Raw genomic sequence first — 23,326 nt, 5'->3', positions numbered from 1 at the left:
TAATATGCAATATGCAATAATGACATTATACATGACTTTTCTTTGTTTTGATATTGGTATTATGTACTGGCCATCGACCGCCCTGCTCTCTAAATATCAGCAACAATCGTCTTCCACTAATATTGTGTGTGGTAATTTACCTTTCTGTGCCTCAGTGGAAGGAGGCACGTGTGGATACTTGGACTGTTTCTTGATGTGGAAGTTGACATTGTTTTGCTCCATGTTAAGGTTGATAGAGGCAGCTGAATCACTGTCCACCACTGACTGGAAACTGCTGACAGATGTTCTCTTGCTGGGGCTGGCAGAGTCTGGACAGAAAGACAAGTCAGTGAGCTGCAGCTCACCAAACCAAAACAACATGGAGGCAATCTGTGCGAAGAGTAATGATCCAAGGCTACGGCTTAAGTTGAAGTTTTCACATGCAATACATACTGCGCATGTTGTACTCCGTCTCATCTGCGAGCTGTTCTGTGTCGCTATCATCAAACTTGATGTCCTTGAACCAGGATGGCTCTGAATGTCCCTCCAGGGAGTTGACACTATCACTGTCTGGAGACGGTGTTTCTGAGAACTCTGTACTCTAGAGACGAGAGAGACGTCAGCATATTTCACTTCACTGAAAGAATCACTGAAGCTACTAGAGATCTCCCCTAATGTTATCAGAATCAATCAATATCAACACATGATGTGTCAAAGTAAACGCAAATGTAACACAATTTCATCAATGATTGCATCGTTTGGTGATCTGAAATTGCTGTTTTCCGGTGTGTGCAGTGTTTACTCATCACAAATTACCTGGAGGGGGCGGTAGAGAACATACTCATCCCTGAACAGCTGGTCGTGATGAGTGACACAGTCCAGCCAGCGACCGTCCACTAATGCCTGGCCTATGGCGATAGCCTGGGCCCTGCAACACAGAAACATACGAGTATGCGGATCAGTATAACAAAATCCAGATATTAAAAAAATCTAGCTTGAGCTGTTACCACGAGAGAAAGTATATGGAGATCTAACCGATCAAAATGTTACCACAGGAAAGAATGCATATTCACCATGGAAGGAACAGGAAAGTAAACAAAGCATAAGACACAAAAAAAAGCATGTTGGACAGACAGAAAGGATTGCTGCTGTATACTGAGAATATAGCGTTGCCTATCCAGCATTACCATGACCAATCGCTCAGCGAGGAAAAGGAAAGACAAGAAAACATATAAAATATACGTCTAAGTCAAAGAGAGATCCCTAACCAATCAGATGAGGCCATGTCATATTTATTTACTTGTTACTAAGATCATATATTACTGTTTCAGAGTTTTAATATAAACATCTGGAAACTTCTGTAATCTTAGTTAAGGCTGTTATGTAACCAGAAGCATTTAACAAATTCATCAGAAAACTGGGTGAAGTAGCCCTGATGGAAAGGATGAGCCCTGACCTTCTTTACTGAATTATTCAGTAAAACCATATGATATTGTGAATATTATTGTTAATTCTTCATCAAACAACAGCAACATCAAAATATGAAGTGCCACATGATGTTATGCATACTCCTGTAATACATTTTACTATACTGTAACCATACATTGTGTTACATCTTGGGAGGGTTGTCTTATCTGGACTAACATACTATGCATGTTACTATAAGTAAATGAAGAACATCTCAAAAACTAGTGCAAGTATGACCACTGACAGATAAGAGGAAAATGTAAGCCTCACTGTTTCTGCACCACAGTCCATTATAAACCACATAAGGGCCTACATGAAGTTTACAAAGGAATTGTCAGGTAATGATAAAGGCTCCTCTCCACTTTGTTCAATTAGATAAGCAAACACCAAATTTATTTGTTTATTTTTGAAATACAACAGAAACACAAAGTAGTACTAATAGCCATAATTTTAGCTTGTGTTAAAACATTGCAACATTGTTAACGGGCATGTGAATTATCAAAATACACCTTTTGTGTGCACAGCAACAAAGCAATAGCCTATAAACAAATACATTTTTTAATGCCAATACGTAAAGTATTCATAATGGGTCACTTCACTTGACAGGCACATGGGGCACGCAGTCTTGTTATCGTTACAGTGTTTGCAGTAAAAATAAATAGGTTTTTTTTCCCACCAGAGCAGTGACATGTGAAGTTTAGCTGTGTGAACTTCTGTGCTGTACCGTTTTATTGCCAATTAATCAGCTGATTGTGTCACAAACGTAACCAACACATTTCTGTCCATGTAACGTTAGCAACGCCAAAATAACTTACAGCTCTGGTAATAAGGTTACATGAAATTACAATCCAACTAACGTTACATATTCACAACATTGACAAGGGAACAAGTTACTTCTCTCAGTGATTATGGCCAGCTTTGAGCTAAAGCTATCAAACAACAGTTTTCATTTGCATCGTTACAGTTGCTCTGACTTAACTGCCTTTCCAGCAGAATACAGACAATTTCAGCGCAACTTTGAAAACATTAGTCCCACATCAGCTCCTTCCATCTGGGGAAAATCCACAATGATTCAATCCTTTATTTCTGCTGTCATCTGTCCCGACTTCTCTGGCTTCTTTGACCATGAAGATCCACATGCTGTCGGCTCGTGATAAATAACGTGTTTTCCTTCATTTGTCCAAGTTTCCCTTCTCTTTTTACTTTAAATAAACCAGATGACTACTCAGAGATCGTTTACTATTATTATTATCATTATTTCCTGTTCTTCCAACGGATTCAACAAAGCGACAAGTGGCCAACAACGTAGGGACAAAACGCGCTCTATAGTGCTGTTACACAACGGTTCATTATGTAAGGTCTTTATACACCATTGAAAACATAGTTATGGATATTATATTGCATTTCTGCCAAGAAAACCTCTATTTTTCTAAATATTACACACTGGACCTTTAAGTACCAGCAAGAAATTACATTTCTTCAGTCGCGTTAAAGCAGTAGTTTGACACTTTGAGAAATACTCTTATAAGTTATCTTGTCGATATTCAGGTGAGAAGATCAATAACACATTCATATCTGTACGATAGATATCAAGCTACGGACTGCTAATGATTAGCTTAGTATAAAGACTGGAAAAGGGAAAACAGCTAATTGGCTTTAAGCTCTAGCTAAACATTTAATGGATATATTTGAAACTCTCGCAGGAAAGCGAATCACAGTACTCTATCCAAAGACCATAAACACAACACAGAATAGAACGGTTGACCAGTGAGATGCTACCTGGTGGAGATGGTGCCATTCCTAAGCAGCCAGTTGACAAGCTCTTTTCCCACAATGCAGTTGGGGTAGGTCCTCAGCCAGTATCTGTGGTCCTGGAACTCCATCCCTGTGCTGGTGTGGCAGATTTTCTTCCACAAGTCCTTCAGCTGGGAGGAATCCTGCAGAATGTAAAAATCAGTAATGTTTAATAATAATAATGTTTGTTTATTCCTCTTTCAAGATTGTTTTCAGTTCAGGGGAAGTGCAATAACTAATATGTTGAACTTGTCAGCAATTTATTTACACGTCCAGCAGTTACTTAGTTCCATTATTTACTTGGAGTCATGTTTCTGGCAACCTGATGTTGACTTTAAGTTCAATATTCACTCTCTTTTATCCTCTACCAACTCCTGAGCAAAATATCTGGCTCTTCAGCTGCTAAATGCTCTGCTAGGTTCAACCACTATAGTCTGTGTCTGTCTGCTGTTTCCTGCTGAGCAGGTTGTGTTCAGTGGGTTTTTACAGCTGTTTGTCTAAAATAGCTGCCTGCTGCTGGCAAAAATGACGCTGAGAGCTCTCACTTCTCTGTAGGTTCACCACTACAAGCGACTCCTTTTACATGACATTTGATATATTGTTATTGTAAAAATATAATTATATGCACTTTAAACAAAGATATGAAAGGATAGTGAAAAGGACAGAATAAAGCAGTCACCAGTAGGATCTTCCGCTCCTCCTCACTGTGGTCCAGCTTGGTGCCGCTCTTGGTGCCTGACATGGCTCGGCTGGTTGGCGGGCTGACTGAGCTGTCGTAGGACGGCACCATGGAGGATCCAGAGCGGTCCAGCGACAGGTTGGTCACACTGGCAGACCTGTGGCAGACACAAATGAGGACTGTTCACGCTGATGGCTTGTCTTGATGAGCCTCAATCAAGCTGGAATACGTTGCACTTTACAAGCAAACCCAAAGCAGTGACTGACCTCTTCCTAGCAGGTGAATTGCCGACGTCTTCTTGTAGCGATGTCATTATGGAACTGAGGCCACTGTTCTGAGGTTCCTGGTGAATCATACTAACGAGCACACACAACACAAACTGTGATTTATGCTTTTTCTTTCTGTGGTTACCTTTACACTTCCTCTATGTTGGCCAGTCTAATTTATGATCAGTGAATTTGAGCACGCAGAAGACCATTTTTATAGAGCTATTAAGCATTGGCTTTCACTCACGGACAGCTAAAGCTCAGACAGATGTGAAAAATTAATAAAACAAACAGCAAGACTCACTTCTTTCTCATCCCAATAGGAGTTTTTCTATGCCAGGAGAAAGAGAGGAAACAGATTTTCTTTGAGGCACGTTGATAGAGAAAATAAGCAGGGCCACAGATTCAAAACAGCAGCAAAGCAAGCCCAAGGTTATAAAACGCATGCATCCTTTAAAGAAAGATGTCCTTGAAACATACGTTTAACAATTTGCCTGTTATGTGCATGGTTAATGAAATCTTAAATCAAAAAGTCCATCAACAATTAATTAAACAGACGTAAAGAGGAAGATTACACCAGTCCGTGTGCCCAAACAGTCATGCAAGCTATGAAAGCTGATGCTCCCTCATCTTTTAAGTTATTTATTAATTAGAGCCAGTTAATGGCCAGCCAGATCACATGCTGCAAAGCATACTACTTCACAGCTGTTGCGGGCTTACAGTTAATTCCTCTCCATCACAAATGGCTAGTCATATCTAACATGCCATAAATTTATTAAGTTTGATGAGTCTTGTCCATGCTCAGTATGCAACACATACAAAGCACACAGATGTTTTAAACCGCAGACAATCAAGACAGAAAAAAGAGCAAACACAGATGGAGCAGGCTGGGGAATAAAACGAGGGCAGTGTGATTCCATCATGAGCAAAATCCCAACATGACAAAACAACGGCACATGCTAATAATAGATGAGAAATCTGTCCAAAAGCAAACAAGATGTGAAATACAAAGTCTAGATTATGGTTGAAGACAGAAAGAGTTTATTTGTGGTAAGCATGATAAGTGGAGGTACAGTAAAGGTATGGAGAAATAAGGCATGAATTAGTGCAGACACTGAAGGCATCATGCAGAGCTCTTTCTGATTATATTAGAATCTTTTAACATATTCAGCAACCAGGTCTGATTCTCACACTCAATCTGAATACATTACAAATATAGACTTGATTCTTTCTGGGTAGATAAAAATCAAAGATAAAAAAATCATCCATGTTTTCCAGTGTGTGTGTGTGTGTGTTCACCTCTGCCAGGTCAGGTCCTCTTCGAGAAATATGTTCCTGCTGGCCTTGCGCCCGCCAACAGGTGTCCGAGGCTCGCTGGGCTCTGGACACACAGAGCAGGGAGAGTCAGACAAGGCGCTCAGGTCCTCTCCAATGGAGCCCGAGTCAGCTGAGTGAGCGTAGTTTAGTGCCAGCTTACGGCAGTACGTACAGGCCCGCAGGTCTCCTGGGTACAGACAGGGCACAATGAAATAAACTGATCCATTCATAACTAACTAATCTTCAGTATGTCACTTACCCGTGTAGCCCATGAACTTTCCAGGGATTTCCTGGTTGCAGCAGCGGCTGCAGAAGATCTGGCCACACAGTCGGCAGTGATGACGGCGGCGGAAGGTTGTGAACTTCTCATTGCAGTCGTAGCACTCTTTACACTGGCTATCTGGCATCCAGTACTGTTTCAGATCGCTGTCCTAAGGGTGGGGTTGGGGGGCAATAACCACAGCACACTGCTTTAATCCACAAAGAGGTACAGAACTGGTTCAGCTAAAGGCAAAGCTTTCAAAGTGCCATGGTTCAATAAAATACAAAAAACAAAAGTGTGTTTACTGCTGTGCCATGTACAAATGAAGCAAAACAAGTGTTTGTAAAGGTGTGGGAGAAAGACTTTGTTAGCTTGCATTTGAATACCTGGCTCTTTCCCTCCATTATCTCCTTCAGCCTCTTCAGTGCAGTGCGAAGTTGGACAGCTGTGCGAGGGTCGTGATTACTCAGAGGGGTATCCGATTTCCTGCTGCCGTCTAAAATCATGCATGTACAAGACAAAAACACACAAACGCACAGAGCACAAATAAAATCACTGAAAAAAGATCACTTGTTCTTTACAGTCAATCCTGCTGCATTGTCAAATATGCCTTTTTCAAAAAATATACTGAATGTAAGGTGACAACAAATTAATTCCTCTTCATTTAACCATGACAGCTAAGTGACAAACATTTGACAATGCACTTTAACATCTCATGAATAGCTTCCTTAAAAGTTGCAAATGTGTATAAAATAACACATGATGCAATCATTAAAAGAACTTGGCAAGAAACAAAAACATGTTGAATATAAATGTTAGCTTTAAAATCATTCATCACAAATACCATTCCAATTATTAGTACCCGAGTGGCAAACATTAGGGCAAACCAAAGACTAACAGAAAGTGCTTCATTGAAAATGCAAATATCAAGCCCACGCGCACACTCGCATGCACTCAGACACACACAAAAGACTTTGTGTAATGCCATTCGATCAGACCGAGTTGTCTCAGTCAAGCTCAAAAGCATCTTTAAGGAAACCACACAGTGCAGAAGAGCCCTCACCTGGCCAATCCACTGTAATCAGAAAAGACATGAGAACGGATGTTACAGCCTGTACAAGCATTCATCTCTCGGATGTTTTTAAAAACTAAATATTTTTCAAACCCCAAACATAATATATTTAGTTTGTTTTCAAGTCTGTCTCGCACATCTGCTCCTGTCTTTTGCGGATACCTCTGAAAAATAAAATATGAAATGCAAACAGAACTTCCCTGCCAGTTCTCTTCTATTTAAAAGAGCAGGATTTATCTATGCAGAGAAATACAAACATGTAAAACAATCACCATTGTTTTATTTCCAAAACTAAGCTAAACCTGGAATAAAACACTTCAAAACCTTGAGCGCATGAAAAAACAAACATAATGTGGTACACTCCTCTTTTAACAAAAAAATATTCACCAGAGGATCTGAAATTCTCTTTTATTTTAAAGCACTTGTTTCTCTATTTCAACAGTATTTGGATTTCCTCATAAATATGTCTTGCTGCTGCAAATAATGCCATATAGTCTATATATGAAAAATAATCTTCATAGCATAATAGTAACAAAATAGTCCTAAATAGTGGATAGTTCAACAATATCTCTCCAATAACTATGCAAGATTTGGGAAAGTCATAGATTTGAAAGATTACAGAGCTTTCTAAATCTGTGTAGGAGATATTGAAGTGAACTTTATGATTAAGTCTTTGAATTAAACTCTTCACTTCTGTCCTACCAACTTGTTGAATTTGTAGTAACCCAATGAATTAAAAACAAAGGATAAAAACAACTAATTCTTTCTCACCTCTCAGGAAAGCTTGTTGACGATGAAGTAAGACATAGTCCATGGTGTTATCAGTGGTCTCTGATTAGTTTATTCATTATAAGACAGAGGCTTTGATGGAGTTTTAGATTACAGACAATGCAATCAACAAATGTGTGAAGCAAAAGTAAATTGCTAGGTTTCCTTAAGTTTAAGAAAGACACTGTTAATGCCAGATGGAATAAAATAATTTTTTATACATTTATCCCTCAATCTAATCCATGTATATAAGTTTATATGACTAATTTGCCAGTTTAAAAAGAGCACATACTGTGCATGAACACTTAAAGGAGCAGCAAATATTTTGCAAGATTGACTAATCACTACTTTTGGAGAATACCTTACTCCAATCGCTGAAAATGTTGGTGAAGCCAAAAAACAGAATATCTATACAATAAGAATATCCATTACAAACCTGTTTCCTACCGGAGACAACACATACAAGTCTTAAATATCACCATTGTACTGTGTGAGTTTTTACCAGAGGCAGTGGAGGTACGGCGGAGAGGGTCTGGTTGCTGTTTCCGAACCGTTCTGGAACCGTAGAGGGAGTGAGAAGGACTGGAGGACCAGCTCCTCCTCTCTGACTGCGGAGAAGGGGATGGCACATCTGGCTTCTCTGAAACTGTTGAAGGAGGACGTCCCTCCTCTACACACACACACACACACACACACACACACAAAGTGAAGAAGAAATTAAGCGTTTTGTCAACAAATAATAAATATATAACCTTAACAAATTAAAGTTCATGTGCAGCGTAGGGTTGAAAGGACTGTTATGTTACGTTTATTTGCTCAAATCAAACAGGAATTAACTATCCAACTGTACATTTATACACACACAACTAATACATTTGTATGCTTTTCTTTCTGCTAATTACAAAAGAAGCATGTAAATTAGTGTCAGTGAGGTAAATACATGCTCTTTGCACCTGCTCCTCGTGATTTACTTTTTGTTACTGCTAATAAAATTTTAAAAACATATCAGTAATCATGTTTTACATTTTCCTGTTTCCGGTTACCTAAATATAGCACAACACACGTTTTGGGTATTTCATTACCTACTATTTTACCTAAATATTTCAGAGTGTAAAATCTTAAATACTTGAGAACATATATTTTTTATTAGATTTAGATTTAAAAGTGCTGTAACTATTGGTCAATACAAAATTAAAAAACAGCTAACTTGCTCTGTTTCTATCTCTTCTTATATAAAGTACAGTACTCCTCTTCGAATCTCATCTACGAAATGTCAGTGTGAGGCCCTTATTGTGTGCAGGACTGCAAACACGTGACTCATGGCTCACTGTTTCCTGGCATTGGTCCAGGCGACGATTTCTCTCACATGACTTCACAAGACTTTGGTTAATTGCTCTGACTTCTGTTAAAAACTGCTCAGGATAGGTTTTAACATTCTGTAATGCTTGATGTGTTTTTGTCTTACATACTTAACTTTCTCGTACTGTAGTGACTAAAATATAATATAATGCAGGAAGCTTTATTAAAGATCAACAAATACAGCACTGCCCTTTTACTTAGTAATATAACTTAATGGTCACTTCAGAGCATCAGAAAAAAGGTCTAAGGATCTTTTTTAGTTTTTTTGTATGTAGAGTTGACGTTATATTGCCTCCTCTCTGTTACCTCTCTTACCAAATTTTGTCAAAAAATATGATAAGTAAATCTTTTTTCAGTCCCTTTTCCTCAAAAAAATAATAATCTTAATAGAAAAATTAAGTGCTAATTCGTTCGTGACAAAAATGAATTAAATAAAAACATTTATTGGCGATATATCGAACATTTGTTATATTGTTATTGAGGAAAATTATATTGCAATAATTATCATTATTGATTTATTGCCCAGCCCTAGGTGAGAGGTGGTGGTGGTGGTGTTGGAGGGTCCCCTGGATCATCTACACATTAGTGCTACAACTAACAATTATTTTCATTATCGATTAATCTGTCCATTATTTTTTTCAACTTTTATCAAGAGAGTTGTGAAAACCCAAGGTGATGAGCCCTTCCTTTGTCCACAGCCCAAATATATTAAGTTTACTGTCATAAAGAAACCAGATAATATTTACATTTAAGAAGATGAAATTAGAGAATTTGGACATTCTTTCTTTTAAAAAGAGACTCGATTTATCAAAATAGTTGGTGATTAATTTAATAGTTTACAACTAATCAATTAATCCAGTAATTGTTGCAGCTCTACTACACATCACCATCAAACCTGGCATCAACACAGTAGTGTGAACAAAAGTGACCCTAGGGGCTTTAGCAAAACAAAACATTGGTATATAATGGGGCTATATCCATAACTCCATCTAGATGTTTGTATTGTGTGTGCGTGTCACTGACCTTTGTTGTTGAAACGAAACAGGTTGACAAACGAGCTGTATGCCGAGCGGAGGGGAGGCTCATCCTGCTCTGGAGTCAGTGGTTTGAAGTGGGTCAGGTGGGAGGGGCTGCTGGGCGAGAGGATGGGCGGCTCGACGCTCCAGTCCGTTGAGGATGAAGACGAGGACTTGTCATCAGCAGCCATGTCACTGCTAGTCCTGCTAGAGAGGCAAAAAATATCTTAAGCACATGTATCTGATCAACTGTCCTTACATGGTGTATCCAATTGTGACAGCGTCACCGAGTTCATCTCGTAGACAAGCAACAGTCAGTGGGCAGATTAGGTCTGCTTTAAAATAAGTTATGGTAATAAGCATCCTTAACAACCTCTGTGTTTTCACACCATCAGCATGAAGTTTCTTTCATCTTCATTGCTCTATACACAGAAATAACTCACCACAGTTGCCAGGTTGCAGCAGCTGTTTGTTTCTAGCAACTGATATCATATTTCTTGATGTTGATAAGCGTTCACTTTCAAATAGGGCCGGGCAATAAAACAATACATTTAATTATCGCAATATAACAAATGTTAAATAAATATTTGATTTAATTAATTTAAATCACAAACAATTTGGCACGTCATTTTCCTATTAAGATATGTATTTTGTTGAAGAAAACGGACTGAAAAAAGATTTTACTTAATTTTGCTCATGCATATTTGTTGAAAAAAGATTTTAACATAATAGGTTTGACTATCCACTGTTTGGCATCGAGTATTTGTTCTGACCTTAAAGAAAACTTTGAAATCACAATTCAAAATCAGCCTTTAAACTTGAAAGAAATACGGATTTGACATTTATGGTGATAATTATCGATATAGACTGATGACATTTTTTAGTGTGATAACATTTTTGACCAGATCGCCCAGCTGTACTTTCAAATGACTTTTATTATTATGTCATTTATTGACAGAAAATCAGAGAACTGACACTAAGTTAGTGAGTAAGGGGTATCACAGTCAGTACAGTAAAAAAAACACTGGCCAAAGCACTCAGCCCTCTGGTACGCTGTGGAGTGGACCACTGATCTAACAGTTTGTTAAGTTAAATATAAGTCAGACTGATCCTCACCAAATACTTTGACCATTCTGTTATGTACAAACACTGTACACACGAAACCAGAAGAGCCAAAGAGGAAACAGTGAACAAAATGAAATAGTGGTTGCAAACATGTGGCAAAGCAAATGACCTCATAGGAAATGCAACTGCAGGAAGCTTAATCACTAAAGAGCACCAGTTATTAAACAGAATCACCATATATTTCAGCTTTATAAGCTCACTCAGGAAAACATGTGATAGTCATCATGCTAGCGGCCCGATACAAACTAAACTATAACCAATGAACTGCATTAACCATGTGATGAAATACCACACCTTACAACAATGAAGACAACATTTCAGGGAAACCGGTTAAACCTTTTACGCTTCCTTTTATAAGAACAACTTTTCTAAAACATGCTAGGAAAGATAGGAAATAACAGGAAAATGACATTATGAGATTTCTTTCTGTGATTCTGTTTTTCCAGGAAACAGATATATCAATAGTCAATATCCTGTACATTTTTTACATTTCTTTTTCATATTTGCCATAGTCCTACTCGCAAATTTTTGATCGCTTTAATTTTTCTATATTTATATTTCTATATTTATGTTCAAGTAAGCGCCAAAATACCAAGTCAAATTCCACATATGTGAAAATTTACAATAAATCTGATTCTGACTTTAGTTTACCAGCAGCCAAAGAAAATTACATATTTTTAATAACCCACACACTAATGTTACAAACGAATCCTGAACCAGCTATAGTACTGGATTGAATATCACTGGACTGTCTGAATTAACTCAAATGACAGATGAACTGATTGACTGATTGATTAGATGAGATAACACCATCCCACCCTTGACTCAAACTTACATTTCATGTTCATTTAACTACCCCTGTATAAAGCCGGGACACCCATTTAAATCTCTTCTAGACTTACCCTTTGAAGAAAGCTACAGACTTTGAGTGTGCAATGCATGCCATTTTAGATCATGAAGTAGAGGAAATAGCAGAAGTAGCAGCATCACATTCTCCACCTCATCATGTGATCATAACAGGCCGTGGCATGACTATACTGTGTATTTACCATTTCACAGTTAAGGAAGAAGCCCTCCATCTTATCACACACGTAGCTAGTGCACACAGGATAATCTTGATAATCTTAATCATTTGATAGTCTCTAGACTGATAACGACCCGCCACAACGTTTCAATATTTCAACCAGCGGATGTTGTCTTAGTTAGCTAGCAACTGGCTCGTAAGCTGGCTATCAACAGTGGGCAGTTCAGCTAACGTTAGCTTACAATTATATGTCAGCGTAAATGTGACATTTACGAACAAACTTACGCAACTTTTAATAAATGAGTGTGTCATTGGCGGCAAGTACTTGAAACACAAACTAACTTAACTAAATTAGAGTTAGCTAACGTTAGCCAACTAGCTCAACGATGTGAATGTGTATATAAGCCGTTAGCCTCCTATGCTAACTAGCCGGTTGGCTGCAACAACGGTCCTGTTAGGAGAAGTTTACACACATGACACATGACTGATTTGCCATGACAGCATAACGTGCGAATTACCCGTTCATTGTATGAGTTTGACATCAATGTATGAAGTAGTCCGACTTCGAAGACATCTGTAAAAGCACCTGACAAAAAGCCGACTCCCGTGAGACAATTTCCCCCCCTAGCCGCCCGTTCACAGGCAGACCTGACGAATCGAGCCCTGCACTGAATCCAACTGTTGTGATCAGGAGACAAGACAGCAGGGCTCACACTCAGAAATATCGATTGAACCACTCTGTTCTCATGATAGGATGCCATCTAGATATCATTATTCAAAACCATGTGAGTAGGTTTTAAAACAGATAAATTGCCTTTTACTGTAGTCTAGTAGTAGCCTACACTTGCTCACTGTTTTTGTTGTCTACAATCCTAGTCGACATTACGTTCAATTACATTTACTCATTTAAATGACTGTAAATGAATTGCAATTACCTCTGAAGCAACTTGGGGTTAAGTATCTTACTCAGGGACACATTGATGGATATGTCGCGGTGGGAATCAGAGAAAATCAAATCAAATCAGAGAAAATACAACTGTGTGATCAATAAGAGTCCGAGCAATAATTTACTGAAGCTCTGCAGCTTGTATAAAGCCATAAGCACAAAGGTACTACTTAAATGCCAAGAATTTCAGCCACAATTATATATTTACTAGGAGAAAATCTGACACGTCTAAGACTATACTGAGCTCCCTAAAAATTGGATTCCTCTCTTTTTCTCTTAGACAGACAGACAGGCAGATAAATATATTATATTTATAACTGTAAGTACTTTTTTTTTCTTACAAGCCCCTATCTCCTTATCTTATTATTTTGTCATATATGGGACTTGACTGCAGTATAATTTTGCACTGGGAGGATTAATGAACTATCTCTCTATCTATTATATTATATATATATATATTTTGTTTTTCTTTCATTACTATGTAGTGTAGTTATGTAGATGTGTGTAGTTTATTGCATGTTGTATCGTATGTATAGTATAAGCAGTGTATAAATGGGTAAACAATCTGTTGTCTTTTTTGTCCTTACATTCAGACTCATCATAATTACTAAACTTCAACCATGTGCAACCTACTTTGGCTAAACTGTACTTAACTATGGCCATGCTAATAAAGCAAGTTTGAATGTATTATAGACAATAGGGCAAAGTTATTATTTTGGCGCTCATGTAGATTTATAATTTGGTGTATTATGGGGACTGCTTGTTTATTGACATAAATGATTGGGTTTTTTTGTGTCACAAAATGACGATTAACAGAGTATATTCTATGGTTTGTAGTGAGATAGAAGGACTTACAATTCAAATAAGAATTCTGTCAGTCTGTTCTCCCTCTTGCCCTCAGAAGGAAATACTGCAGCCTGTGTTGCAGCACTGCAGGTACAAAAACAGCTTCTACCCAGCTGCAATCAGACTGCTGAACACAACTCTACTCACCACTAAACTGGACTTTATTATGCAAATGTGGAATATTTTATATATATATATATATGTATATATATGTATGTTTTTTTTAAATGGAGATCTATTTTATTACCGTGTTATTTGTGTTTTAAAAGGAGCCGTGTTCATAGTTTTGTTCAGGCTTGACAGATTCCTTTGTTTTGCTGAATGACAATTAAAAGGAATCTTGAATCCTGAATCTAAACAAAAAACAGGTAAGAGTTTTAACAGCCTTTGAATTTATAGAATAGCAGCTCAATCAATGGTTCAATGTACTGTTTGACCTTCTTTGTAAAAACCCCCTAAGAAATTTGGCTTTTTACCTATAAATCTGCATTTATGCATATGAAATTTAACCACTTGTCACTTGTTTGTTCCATCTCTCTTCTATTCACTTCACTTAATAATAGCAAGTCTCACTCTCACACACGCTCGCTGTGGCTGGTATAATACAACACCCTACAACATCTTCATCATAACATTACCAATTCAACATCTGGAGCAGCTTGTTTCAGCCTGAACAGCTTGGAAGCTGGGTCTGCCTGAAGAGCCTAATAGTGCATTCTCGTGCTCCTCGGATTGTCCCTTTTCCCGAATTGTGAAGTCATTCTTCCTAACGCTAATCCTGATAAATAACTTTCCTAATTATTCTAGGTCACAAGGTCTCGCTATATGGACAACAAACTAAAAGTTCTACCCTAACACCATCTCACAAATGACACGTTTGCAAAAAATGTATATGCAATACGTGATTTTGCACCATTAATCAAACGTTGCTTTGATTAATCTTGTCCGCTATGGTTGTACGTGTATGACGTCAACAACTCTGCCACTCGTGCACCAAAATTTTCTCCGTCTTTCCAAGTTGTTGTCGTTCCGAGTTAAGGGGGCGTTTGCGTGAATTTTCCCAGTCGGACATTCATTTTTCCGATTATTCCGACACCACGTGAATAGCCAGTAACCTCATTCAGACCTCATTTACAATTTATTCGTTTCTGATTGGCCCGCGGTATCTAGACCCCGCCTCCGTGCGCTTGCGCAGAGATACGGCGGACTTTCTGTTTTTGTTTAAACTGGAATCAGCAGCGTTTAACAGATACGTTCAACTAGTAGTCAGTTCATGATGAGCTTTCTTCTATTAATTCACGATCATTAACAAGGACATGTGTTTCCAAGAGGTTTAGTCTACCCAGGGATAACGTTTAATTACGGTAAGCTTTGTCCAAATTTCAGGAGTAATGTGCTAGAGACGCCACCGGTTAACGTTACACCAGTTAGCATAGGTTGCCTTTCAAGTAAGTTAAGTTAGCTAACGTTTTGACGACAAAATGAACAACATCTTTACAGTTTTTCAGCAAAGTTAATTACCTACGCTTTCTCTGTTAGTTCCTCTCTTAGATAACCCTCCTAAGGGCTATCAGGTGAGTGCTAGCTTTAACTTATTGAGTCGGTTTGTAATTGAATTAACGTTAGATGAGTAAGTTAACGTTAACCTATGCATTGTGTGGATAACGTTACTTGTTAATGTGTGTGGTTAAGCCCAATCGGATCAACAAAACATCAAAATCAACGTGAGACAAAGGCTGGCTGTGGCTAAATCAGTTGTGTACAAAAGCTAACACGTTTGTTTTCTTTCAGGCTATTTGTTTCATCACTGACTCAGCTGTTCTAGTTCATCTGGTCATGTTACCTGTTAGCACAATGACATCTTTAAAGCCTTCCAAGCAGACTTCAGCTGCAGCATCTAAGATCAAAAGCAAGATTCTCAGTGAGTCTGTCATTCATTTGAACTTATTTTACAAACTAATATTTATGTGCCATAACGTAATAATAATATAATATGCAATAGCTTTGTGGACATTAGGGCTGGGCAATAAAACAATAATAATAATTATCGCAATAGAAATTTCTTCAATGTAATAAAACACTAACAAATTCAATAAATGTTTTAGCGAACAAATTGGCCCTTAATCTTTCTATTAAGTTTTGTTGTTTTGGACAATGGTTTCTCAAACTTTCACTCAAGAGCAAACATCAGCCTGTAATCTTGAAATAAATAATGATTTGACATTTATTGTGATAATTATAGATACTGAATTATATGATTTTGTTTTTTATTGTGATAACATTTTTGGCCATATCACCCAGCCCTATTGGACAGTGAGAGAAAATGTTAAATTATTCACCTGCCGAAAAATAATATTGTGATGCTTTTTCATGGCCACACCAGACACCTCCTCCTTCTTCAAGGTCTCTTTGAAGAACAACAACAGGGCCCTGGCTGTTGCTTTGGGGGCCCAGAAGGAGAGGAGCAGGCAAATGGAGAAGGAGAATGTGTACCTTAAGAAGCAAGTGGAGGCTTTGTATTTTGAACTGGCCACCAGGAAATACAAGCACAGGAAACTGGTTAGTTTGTTGTTTGTGTAAAATTATTAAAGTGTAGTAGATAACATCAAGGCCTATCAAAGATGTCATATTAAGCTTTTTTTTTAGCTTTTTCCCTCTCCTTTATTTATACCTTTTTTGTGCATGTAATAGGTTTGCAAAGTAAAAAAGCCACCGCAAAGGGAGTTCCCATCTCCCACATAAAACACTGGTCTGAACTGCGTGAAAACAGCTCGTTTGTAGTCCAGCCTTTTCTTCCGCTTTATGCCGACATCACAAAAAATGCACGTTATAATGCTCCTCCTAGCGGCTAGTCCGACACGCCCTCAAAAAACACAGGTGGAAAACACTCTGAGCTGCAGCACACAGTGACAAGACGTCTGCCTGCTGCCTCTCCTCTACCTTCCAAACACTAGCTACCCTCCAAGCAGTCAATGGACATAAAGTTGTTACTGTGTAGAGACAGAGCTCAGTTAAAACTTTATGGATGAAAGATACATTTGTTACAGATTAATAACTCACTCTGAAACTCTTGCTCCAGTCCATGTTGCTAAGCTGGTAGGGGGAAAATGTACAGCTGAACCGTAGCCGTGTTTACCGGCTTTTCAGGGCACGGCCTACTCTGCTTCTGATTGGCTAGTAGTCCTTAACTAGGTACTGCGCATGTGCAACTGCCAACAAAGATCTATTAGAAATCCGATGCATACCTCCATAGCTAAAACAAAGCGTTCAACACAGGGTGAAAAGAGGAGCTGCAGCAATGTGCAGTATGACAAAAAATATGGTGGTTTTTGAAAATGAAACCATGTAAAACCTGTTCTGGTACAACCCCTAAATACAATGATGAACCAGAAAATGAGCAAAATATGACCACTTTAAGGCAATTAATTTCTGACCATACAAGCATTGGTTATACTGAACAGATTTTCTCAGAAATGTCCTGTTATATTGACTGCAGTTCATCTTCTTTTTCTTTCACAGCTTCTCATCTTGAAAAACCTCCAAAGCAGCACTCTGCAGCACTTGGACATGGTGTCTGAACTATTCTCTGACAGTGTAAGGAGTCCTCTCACTAAATATTAACCATTTCTGTTTTGTAAGGCAGGTTTGTGGCGTAAGGGTAGGCACTATGAAACGAAATTACAATGAAAATGACCATAGCATTATCTGGATATCAATATTTTACAGTATTTGCTGAATAATAATACCATGACAAAGTAAAAAAATAATGTTTGTCCAAATGAGACTTGAGAACAGCAAACCATGACAACTCTTGACTATTTTCTCAGGATAGTAATATATGGAAAGATGGTAAGCGACCGATATTAAGCTATTGCACAACCCTCAGGTGGCATCTCAGGGTGTGGAAGTGTGTATAACCTTTATTTAGCCAGGTGATCTCACTGTCACAAGATGTCTTTTGCACGATAGACCTCAGTACATCAGAGGAAATGGTTACAGAGAGAAAAACACACAACATAGTCAATCACACACAAGCACATGCATACAAAAAACAGACATCATGTTATTTTTAAGTAGAATGAGCAAAATACCTTCAACAGAACAGTATATCATCATAGTCAAGCACAGACATGACGATTTCACAATGGTTTTCCTCTCCTCAAGAGAAAACATGCTCTATTCTGATATAAGTAGGAACCAATTTTTAATTTTCAATTCTTCAACATGTTGCAAAAGTAAGACTGCTACCTAACCAAATTCACACACATTTAATGATATTAGTAGAAAATTCCTAGCAACATGTAATTATTACCCACAGGATCTTCCCAAACCATCAGAGGAAGACAAGACCTCAACTGGCGACATCAATAAAGAAAATCTTGTAATGGGAAGGTGAGAAAATACTGTCTTCAGATTGATTTGTACTTTTATTAAGAACCATTTTTGGTTTAGTCAGCTGTGAATGACGTCTGCTATTTCTTTTTCTGTCTTGCTTATCGCCTATCCCCTCCCTAACTCCCGTTATTAGTCTTACAGGTCAGCTACCTGTTCAGCCAGAAATTTCAGGCGCTGTGTTGTGTCCCCTCCAAAAAGTAACATCGGACTTGCCTGAAAAAAACATCTGTGCAGATGTCTTCAATTTCCAGAATAGGCACAGAAACCCCACTCATAGTTGCAATGGTAGGGAGCTTTCTGAGATTTTTTGATGTTAGTCATAATTTTCCATTAACCACCCTGATATACTGATGTAGAGTTCCCTGGAAATAAGTAATTTGTTTGTTTTCGATAATGTGTTTTTCACAGATGCTGATAAAAGGCCTTCGAGCCAGCTTATACAAGCTCCCCAGACAGGAACCTCCCGTCCGTCTAGTAGCCTACAGGAGGAAGTAGAGAGGCTTTCAGTGATATTCTCTCAATCTGAGTTTGATATGAAGTCAGACCCCTGTCTCCAGAACAGTCAAGCCGCATCAGCTGTGAGCAGATGTGAAAAACCCAAGCCATCTCTACCTGATGATATTCACCTTCCAAGTAGCTCAGTCGTGGAAACTGAACCAGAGCATGGTAACAAACAAGAGAAGACTGTGCTTCAGAACGAAACAATGGAGATGACGCTAAGTAATGCTGCTGACATAATCACTGTGGAAACTAAGGCCAAAAAAGCAGGCCGCTCTGGCAACCTGAAAGGCAAGAAGAACAAGGAACAAGACTGTGGATCAAGTGTGACTGAAAATCCACAAGTAAAGAACTCTGCAGATTCTAGGTTACGTGGGGTTCAGAGTGCTCCTAGCTGCACTGTGTTACAGATCGATGACCATGCACCAGAGGATGTTAGAGACCCAGAGGTTTTTGAACTTCAGTCAAACAAAACACAGTGTAGAAGTGTCACTACTTCTCGCATACCCAAGTTGGGCAAGTCTAAAGCTGGCAACCGTCAGAAAATAGTGAAGGAGAAATTAAAATCCCGTAACTGCCCCATGTCAAAAACAGAGTCCCGTGACATTGTCTTACCAGATGTGGATGATTATTTCATGGATCCTGAAAATCAGTTCTCAATAGCCAGTGAAAGTGTAAAATTACCACCAGAGAAAGATATTGCAGGAGAAATGAGATCCAAAATCACATGCAGGAGGTCCAGGACTAAAGGCAGGAAGGTGTCTTCTGTGAGCACAAAAACGTTTGTCACTTTGCCTTTGTATGAAAGTGAGAGCAGTCCATCCCAACTGCTACAGGTCCATAATCAAGTGGAAGAAGAAGTTATGGGACAATATAAAGCAAGCAAAGACCAAGAACTACCCAGAGAGCTTCAGTTGTGTGCAAGTGATGTCACATGTCCAGAGTCAGAACATGAACACAAGACTGTAACAAATCCTGGGCAAAGTCATAAATCAAAATACAGAGGGACTTTTGTTATCTCAGTGGTCAGGGATAGCCCATCATTGAGCACATCACCAGAAGTTTGTGCGACAGAGCAGGACTTAATGCCTTCTACAGGATCCTCCAACTGTGAAGCACAAGATCCAACGGTCACGGATGTAAGTGTCGTTTGGCAGCATTCAGAATCAAATCCACACAAGCCCAGGGAGAGAGCCTTTGTAGTGGAAAAGCAGAGTTCCTGTAAGCGTCCTTGGCTGGCCTGTCATGATTCAGGAAGCCCTCAAGAGGATTTGAGTAGCAATGATAACCAGGAAGTAATGCCACTGGATGAAGGTTGCACATCAGAACCAGAGTTTCAGACACCTAAAAAAGCCAGAAGAGAAGAACCAATTCGAACCTGTAAGGAGAAAGCAATGCAGAGGGAGGAGTGTGTTGATCATTTAAATGACAGGAAAAAGAAGGGAAAAAGTAGCCGTCGCAACAAAGGATTTAGATCTGAGGATGAAGCGCGTTATCTTGGGGACTTAAGCGATGCCTCAGCACTCAATGGCATTGGTGGTCCTGACAGAAATAAAGATGATTCCCACACGGTAGACTCCTATTCTGACATCTGTGAAAAGGATGAGATCTTTAAAGATTTATATTCAAAACCCAACGATCAGAATCCAAAACGGTGTAGGAACACATCCAAGCTGCATACTGCCGCGAAAACCAGAAACTCAAGGGAGACATTCGTTGTCTATTTGCACAAAACTCAAGATAATGTTCCACTAAACAACACAAGGACATCTAGTGTGTCAAGTGCCAGCAATCACATGGTGGACACCACTGATGAAACAATTCACCAGAATCTGGGAGACCTGCTGACGGACGAGATGCCACCATGGCTGGCCCTAGATGTCAGCACTGCCACTGAGGTGGACTCTTTACTCGCTAGTCCCAAGAGGCAAACATCAGGCAGCGCAGCAGTGATTGAGGAGTCCATTGCTGTCACAACTGAAGCCTCTCCAGGTATGGTAGACATAGTGTCTTTTTTTAAAAATTTTATTTGAGTAAGCTAATACCTAGATACACATACAACTCCAGCATGTCTTCTAGTGTCACAATATTTTTTTTTTTCACTTGAGTGTTGTTGGTCTGCAGTGACTGTGTCATTGACCAGCCAGGTAATATGAGTGCAGAGAAAGCTGTTACTCACTTAAGTCAGATGTTATTGTCAGCTGTACACCTGCAACCTGTTTTAACATTTCGCATTTTCTCAACAGTAGAGTTTAGAAGATAATGTGCTTTCTTTAGTGTTTTACCACACTCTGCTGATGGATGTAAAGTCGCCAGTCCTGATTTTAGCTTGAAAGGGTTGGTTCAGCCAGTTTTTTTTTTTTTTTTTTCTCTGGAGGAATAGACACTAAAATTGAAAATATAAGTTACGGTACAGATACCAAAACTATACCTAGATTGTTTTGATTGTATCATGCAGAGTGACAGAAACACTGACTCTGGAAAGAGACTGTTGATTTTGTTACATACCATTTTTCATAAAATTCCATTTATCCCCATTGAATTGAAGGCAGATATCTCAGGGAGATATGTTACAAACAAAACTATCTGTATGGCTAGATACCCAAAAGTTAGTGAGAAAGTATGTTTTGGCATGGCTGCTCTTATTTCAAGTTTTTGTTTTGTGGTTATATGAAACATGCGAATACTATTTCACCCTCTTGTTCCTTTGTGGGGCTACATTTGTTTAAAAAGGATTGAAAGGCAACTTAATTTAAAATGATTGTGTTTTGCAGCAGGAAGAGTCTTAACCTCACTGACCAACACCATTGTAACCCCAGACAGCGAAAATAGTGGGAGAACTCGGAGACGAAGAGTTGTTGTCAGTTATAAGGAGCCGACCCTCAACAGGTGAGGACATCTTGTCTCTAAACTAAGGCCACAGCCCTATTTCTGTATTGATTATACCTGAATACTGCAGTGAGTTTCATTGTATGTCTTTTTTTCTTTTTTTGCAACAGCAAAATTAGGCGTGGTGACAAATTCACCGACAGCAAGTTTCTGAGTTCTCCCGTGTTTAAGGAGGACAAGAAGAAGAAGAAGAAGCAGAAGAAGACTGGATCCAACCTGCAGAATGAAAGACCCATTTTGGTTGACTGATTCTTTTTCTCTTCTTTTTTTCTTTTTTTTTTAAACCTGGTTTATTTGAATTTGTTGTTTTTCTTTAAAAACTTAATAAAGACCTTTTCATCAGTCTTTAAGTGAAGTCTCAAACATTTTTGCAGGCAACCGTAGACTGTAGACAAACATTGCGCCAGCATTGTGTGTGTTTGTGATCTGCACATTTCATATTGCAATCTCATCTGTATGTAGGGCTGGACAATATGTGTTATCACAATAAAAAATTTCATATCTTTTGAAATCGATAATTATCACCATATGTATCAAATCGTTATTTCTTTCGAGTTTAAAGGCTGATTTTTGCTCCTGAGTGAAAAATGATGGTTAATTGTGGTTTTAACTCTTCTTTATGGTCAGCACTTGATGCCAAACAGTGGATCTCTTCACAAGTCTGAGGAAGAACCCTCAAAACAATAATGATAAAATTTTTGTCAACAAATGTATGTACTGATAACGACTTATTTTCCAGTGATATCTGGTTGGTAGTGGTTTTAGAGATTAATAGGAGGTTGGTCATAAATTATTCAATCCATGCTGTTCACCTGAGAAGTCTGTTCCACATCGCTGTTACAGGCTTGTGTTCCCCCAGGAGGATTACCATATTCACTGTAGCCTCACTGCAGCCAAACAATGTTTACGATTTTGTATCATCATGTAAACTGAAGGTCCGTACGGTTATTGCTCTTTGACAGTTTACAGTCATAGAGAATTGTGCGGTGAGTACAAATGCTTGTTTGCATGTTGTTCAATTTAATATTAATATAGTTTTAATATCTAATGTTTTAAAACAGTAGGCCTCTGTCTGCTCATTAAAATTTGTAAAATTTGATATCGCACCAGATAAATGGATTTTGTTTTGGATTTGTTGCACACAGCTGTTTAACCATTATAGGGAATGTGTTTTTAAGGTAGACTAAACTACCTGGACCGTTGTATCATTAAATTTGTTGGTAGTTCTTCATGTGGGTCCAACAAGGTATCAGGTTCATGTCCTGACTGTTGCACTGCACTCCTTGGCAGTGAATTAACCCCTTATTTTTAATTTAACGATGTTATGCAAGCTAGCCCTTCTTTTCACCAGAATATGAGTTGATTGCCCTGTATTTCAACTTCACTAATTTCTAGTCACCATCTTGATGACAAAGATAATACTGTATTTAGAAGTAAGAAAATGTTAAGATGTTTTTCTGTTTTTCCAGAAGTCCTACATGAAGGAATTGATTCACAAAAATGGAGGCAAGACAGCTGAAAAGAGATGTTGAGGCCCTTATGTGAGTTCATATTAAAAGGCCAGAGATTGTTAAAAAGTACAATATGAAGCATTTTTTTAAATGGCAACTGATTAATTTTGTTC

General features: G+C 38.5%; 2 protein-coding genes across 5 annotated transcripts in view; one reads left to right on the top strand and one right to left on the bottom strand.

Annotated features, from left to right (window-relative positions):
* Positions 1 to 12,798, bottom strand: part of pikfyve (phosphoinositide kinase, FYVE finger containing) — a 28,044-nt gene extending 15,246 nt beyond the window's left edge. The window contains exons 1-13 of one of the 4 annotated variants that reach the window (XM_046053850.1): positions 12,647 to 12,798; positions 9,987 to 10,186; positions 8,107 to 8,274; positions 6,151 to 6,260; positions 5,762 to 5,933; positions 5,485 to 5,689; positions 4,490 to 4,516; positions 4,186 to 4,275; positions 3,920 to 4,076; positions 3,226 to 3,383; positions 796 to 907; positions 433 to 580; positions 141 to 308 (exon numbers count right to left, since the gene is read on the bottom strand). In XM_046053850.1, the coding sequence (XP_045909806.1) occupies positions 141 to 308; positions 433 to 580; positions 796 to 907; positions 3,226 to 3,383; positions 3,920 to 4,076; positions 4,186 to 4,275; positions 4,490 to 4,516; positions 5,485 to 5,689; positions 5,762 to 5,933; positions 6,151 to 6,260; positions 8,107 to 8,274; positions 9,987 to 10,186; positions 12,647 to 12,654 (1,723 nt within the window). In that variant the 5' untranslated portion in view covers positions 12,655 to 12,798. The remainder of the gene's footprint in view (positions 1 to 140; positions 309 to 432; positions 581 to 795; positions 908 to 3,225; positions 3,384 to 3,919; positions 4,077 to 4,185; positions 4,276 to 4,489; positions 4,517 to 5,484; positions 5,690 to 5,761; positions 5,934 to 6,150; positions 6,261 to 8,106; positions 8,275 to 9,986; positions 10,187 to 12,646) is intronic. The other 3 variants (XM_046053851.1, XM_046053852.1, XM_046053853.1) reach the window with 3 other exon arrangements.
* A 2,437-nt stretch (positions 12,799 to 15,235) lies between these two features.
* sgo2 (shugoshin 2) lies at positions 15,236 to 22,226 on the top strand. Its single transcript, XM_046054861.1, has 10 exons — positions 15,236 to 15,368; positions 15,460 to 15,494; positions 15,712 to 15,841; positions 16,304 to 16,479; positions 17,440 to 17,514; positions 18,239 to 18,312; positions 18,449 to 18,600; positions 18,724 to 20,805; positions 21,588 to 21,702; positions 21,813 to 22,226. Exons 3-10 carry the CDS (start codon positions 15,757 to 15,759, stop codon positions 21,949 to 21,951), a joined length of 2,898 nt encoding a protein of 965 aa, XP_045910817.1. The 5' UTR covers positions 15,236 to 15,368; positions 15,460 to 15,494; positions 15,712 to 15,756; the 3' UTR covers positions 21,952 to 22,226.
* Positions 22,227 to 23,326: the final 1,100 nt, after the last annotated feature.

This window comes from Micropterus dolomieu, linkage group LG07 (assembly GCF_021292245.1).
Source record: "Micropterus dolomieu isolate WLL.071019.BEF.003 ecotype Adirondacks linkage group LG07, ASM2129224v1, whole genome shotgun sequence".
In the NCBI taxonomy this organism is placed as follows: Eukaryota; Metazoa; Chordata; class Actinopteri; order Centrarchiformes; family Centrarchidae; genus Micropterus; species Micropterus dolomieu.
This window is presented reverse-complemented; position numbering and strand designations above follow the sequence as displayed.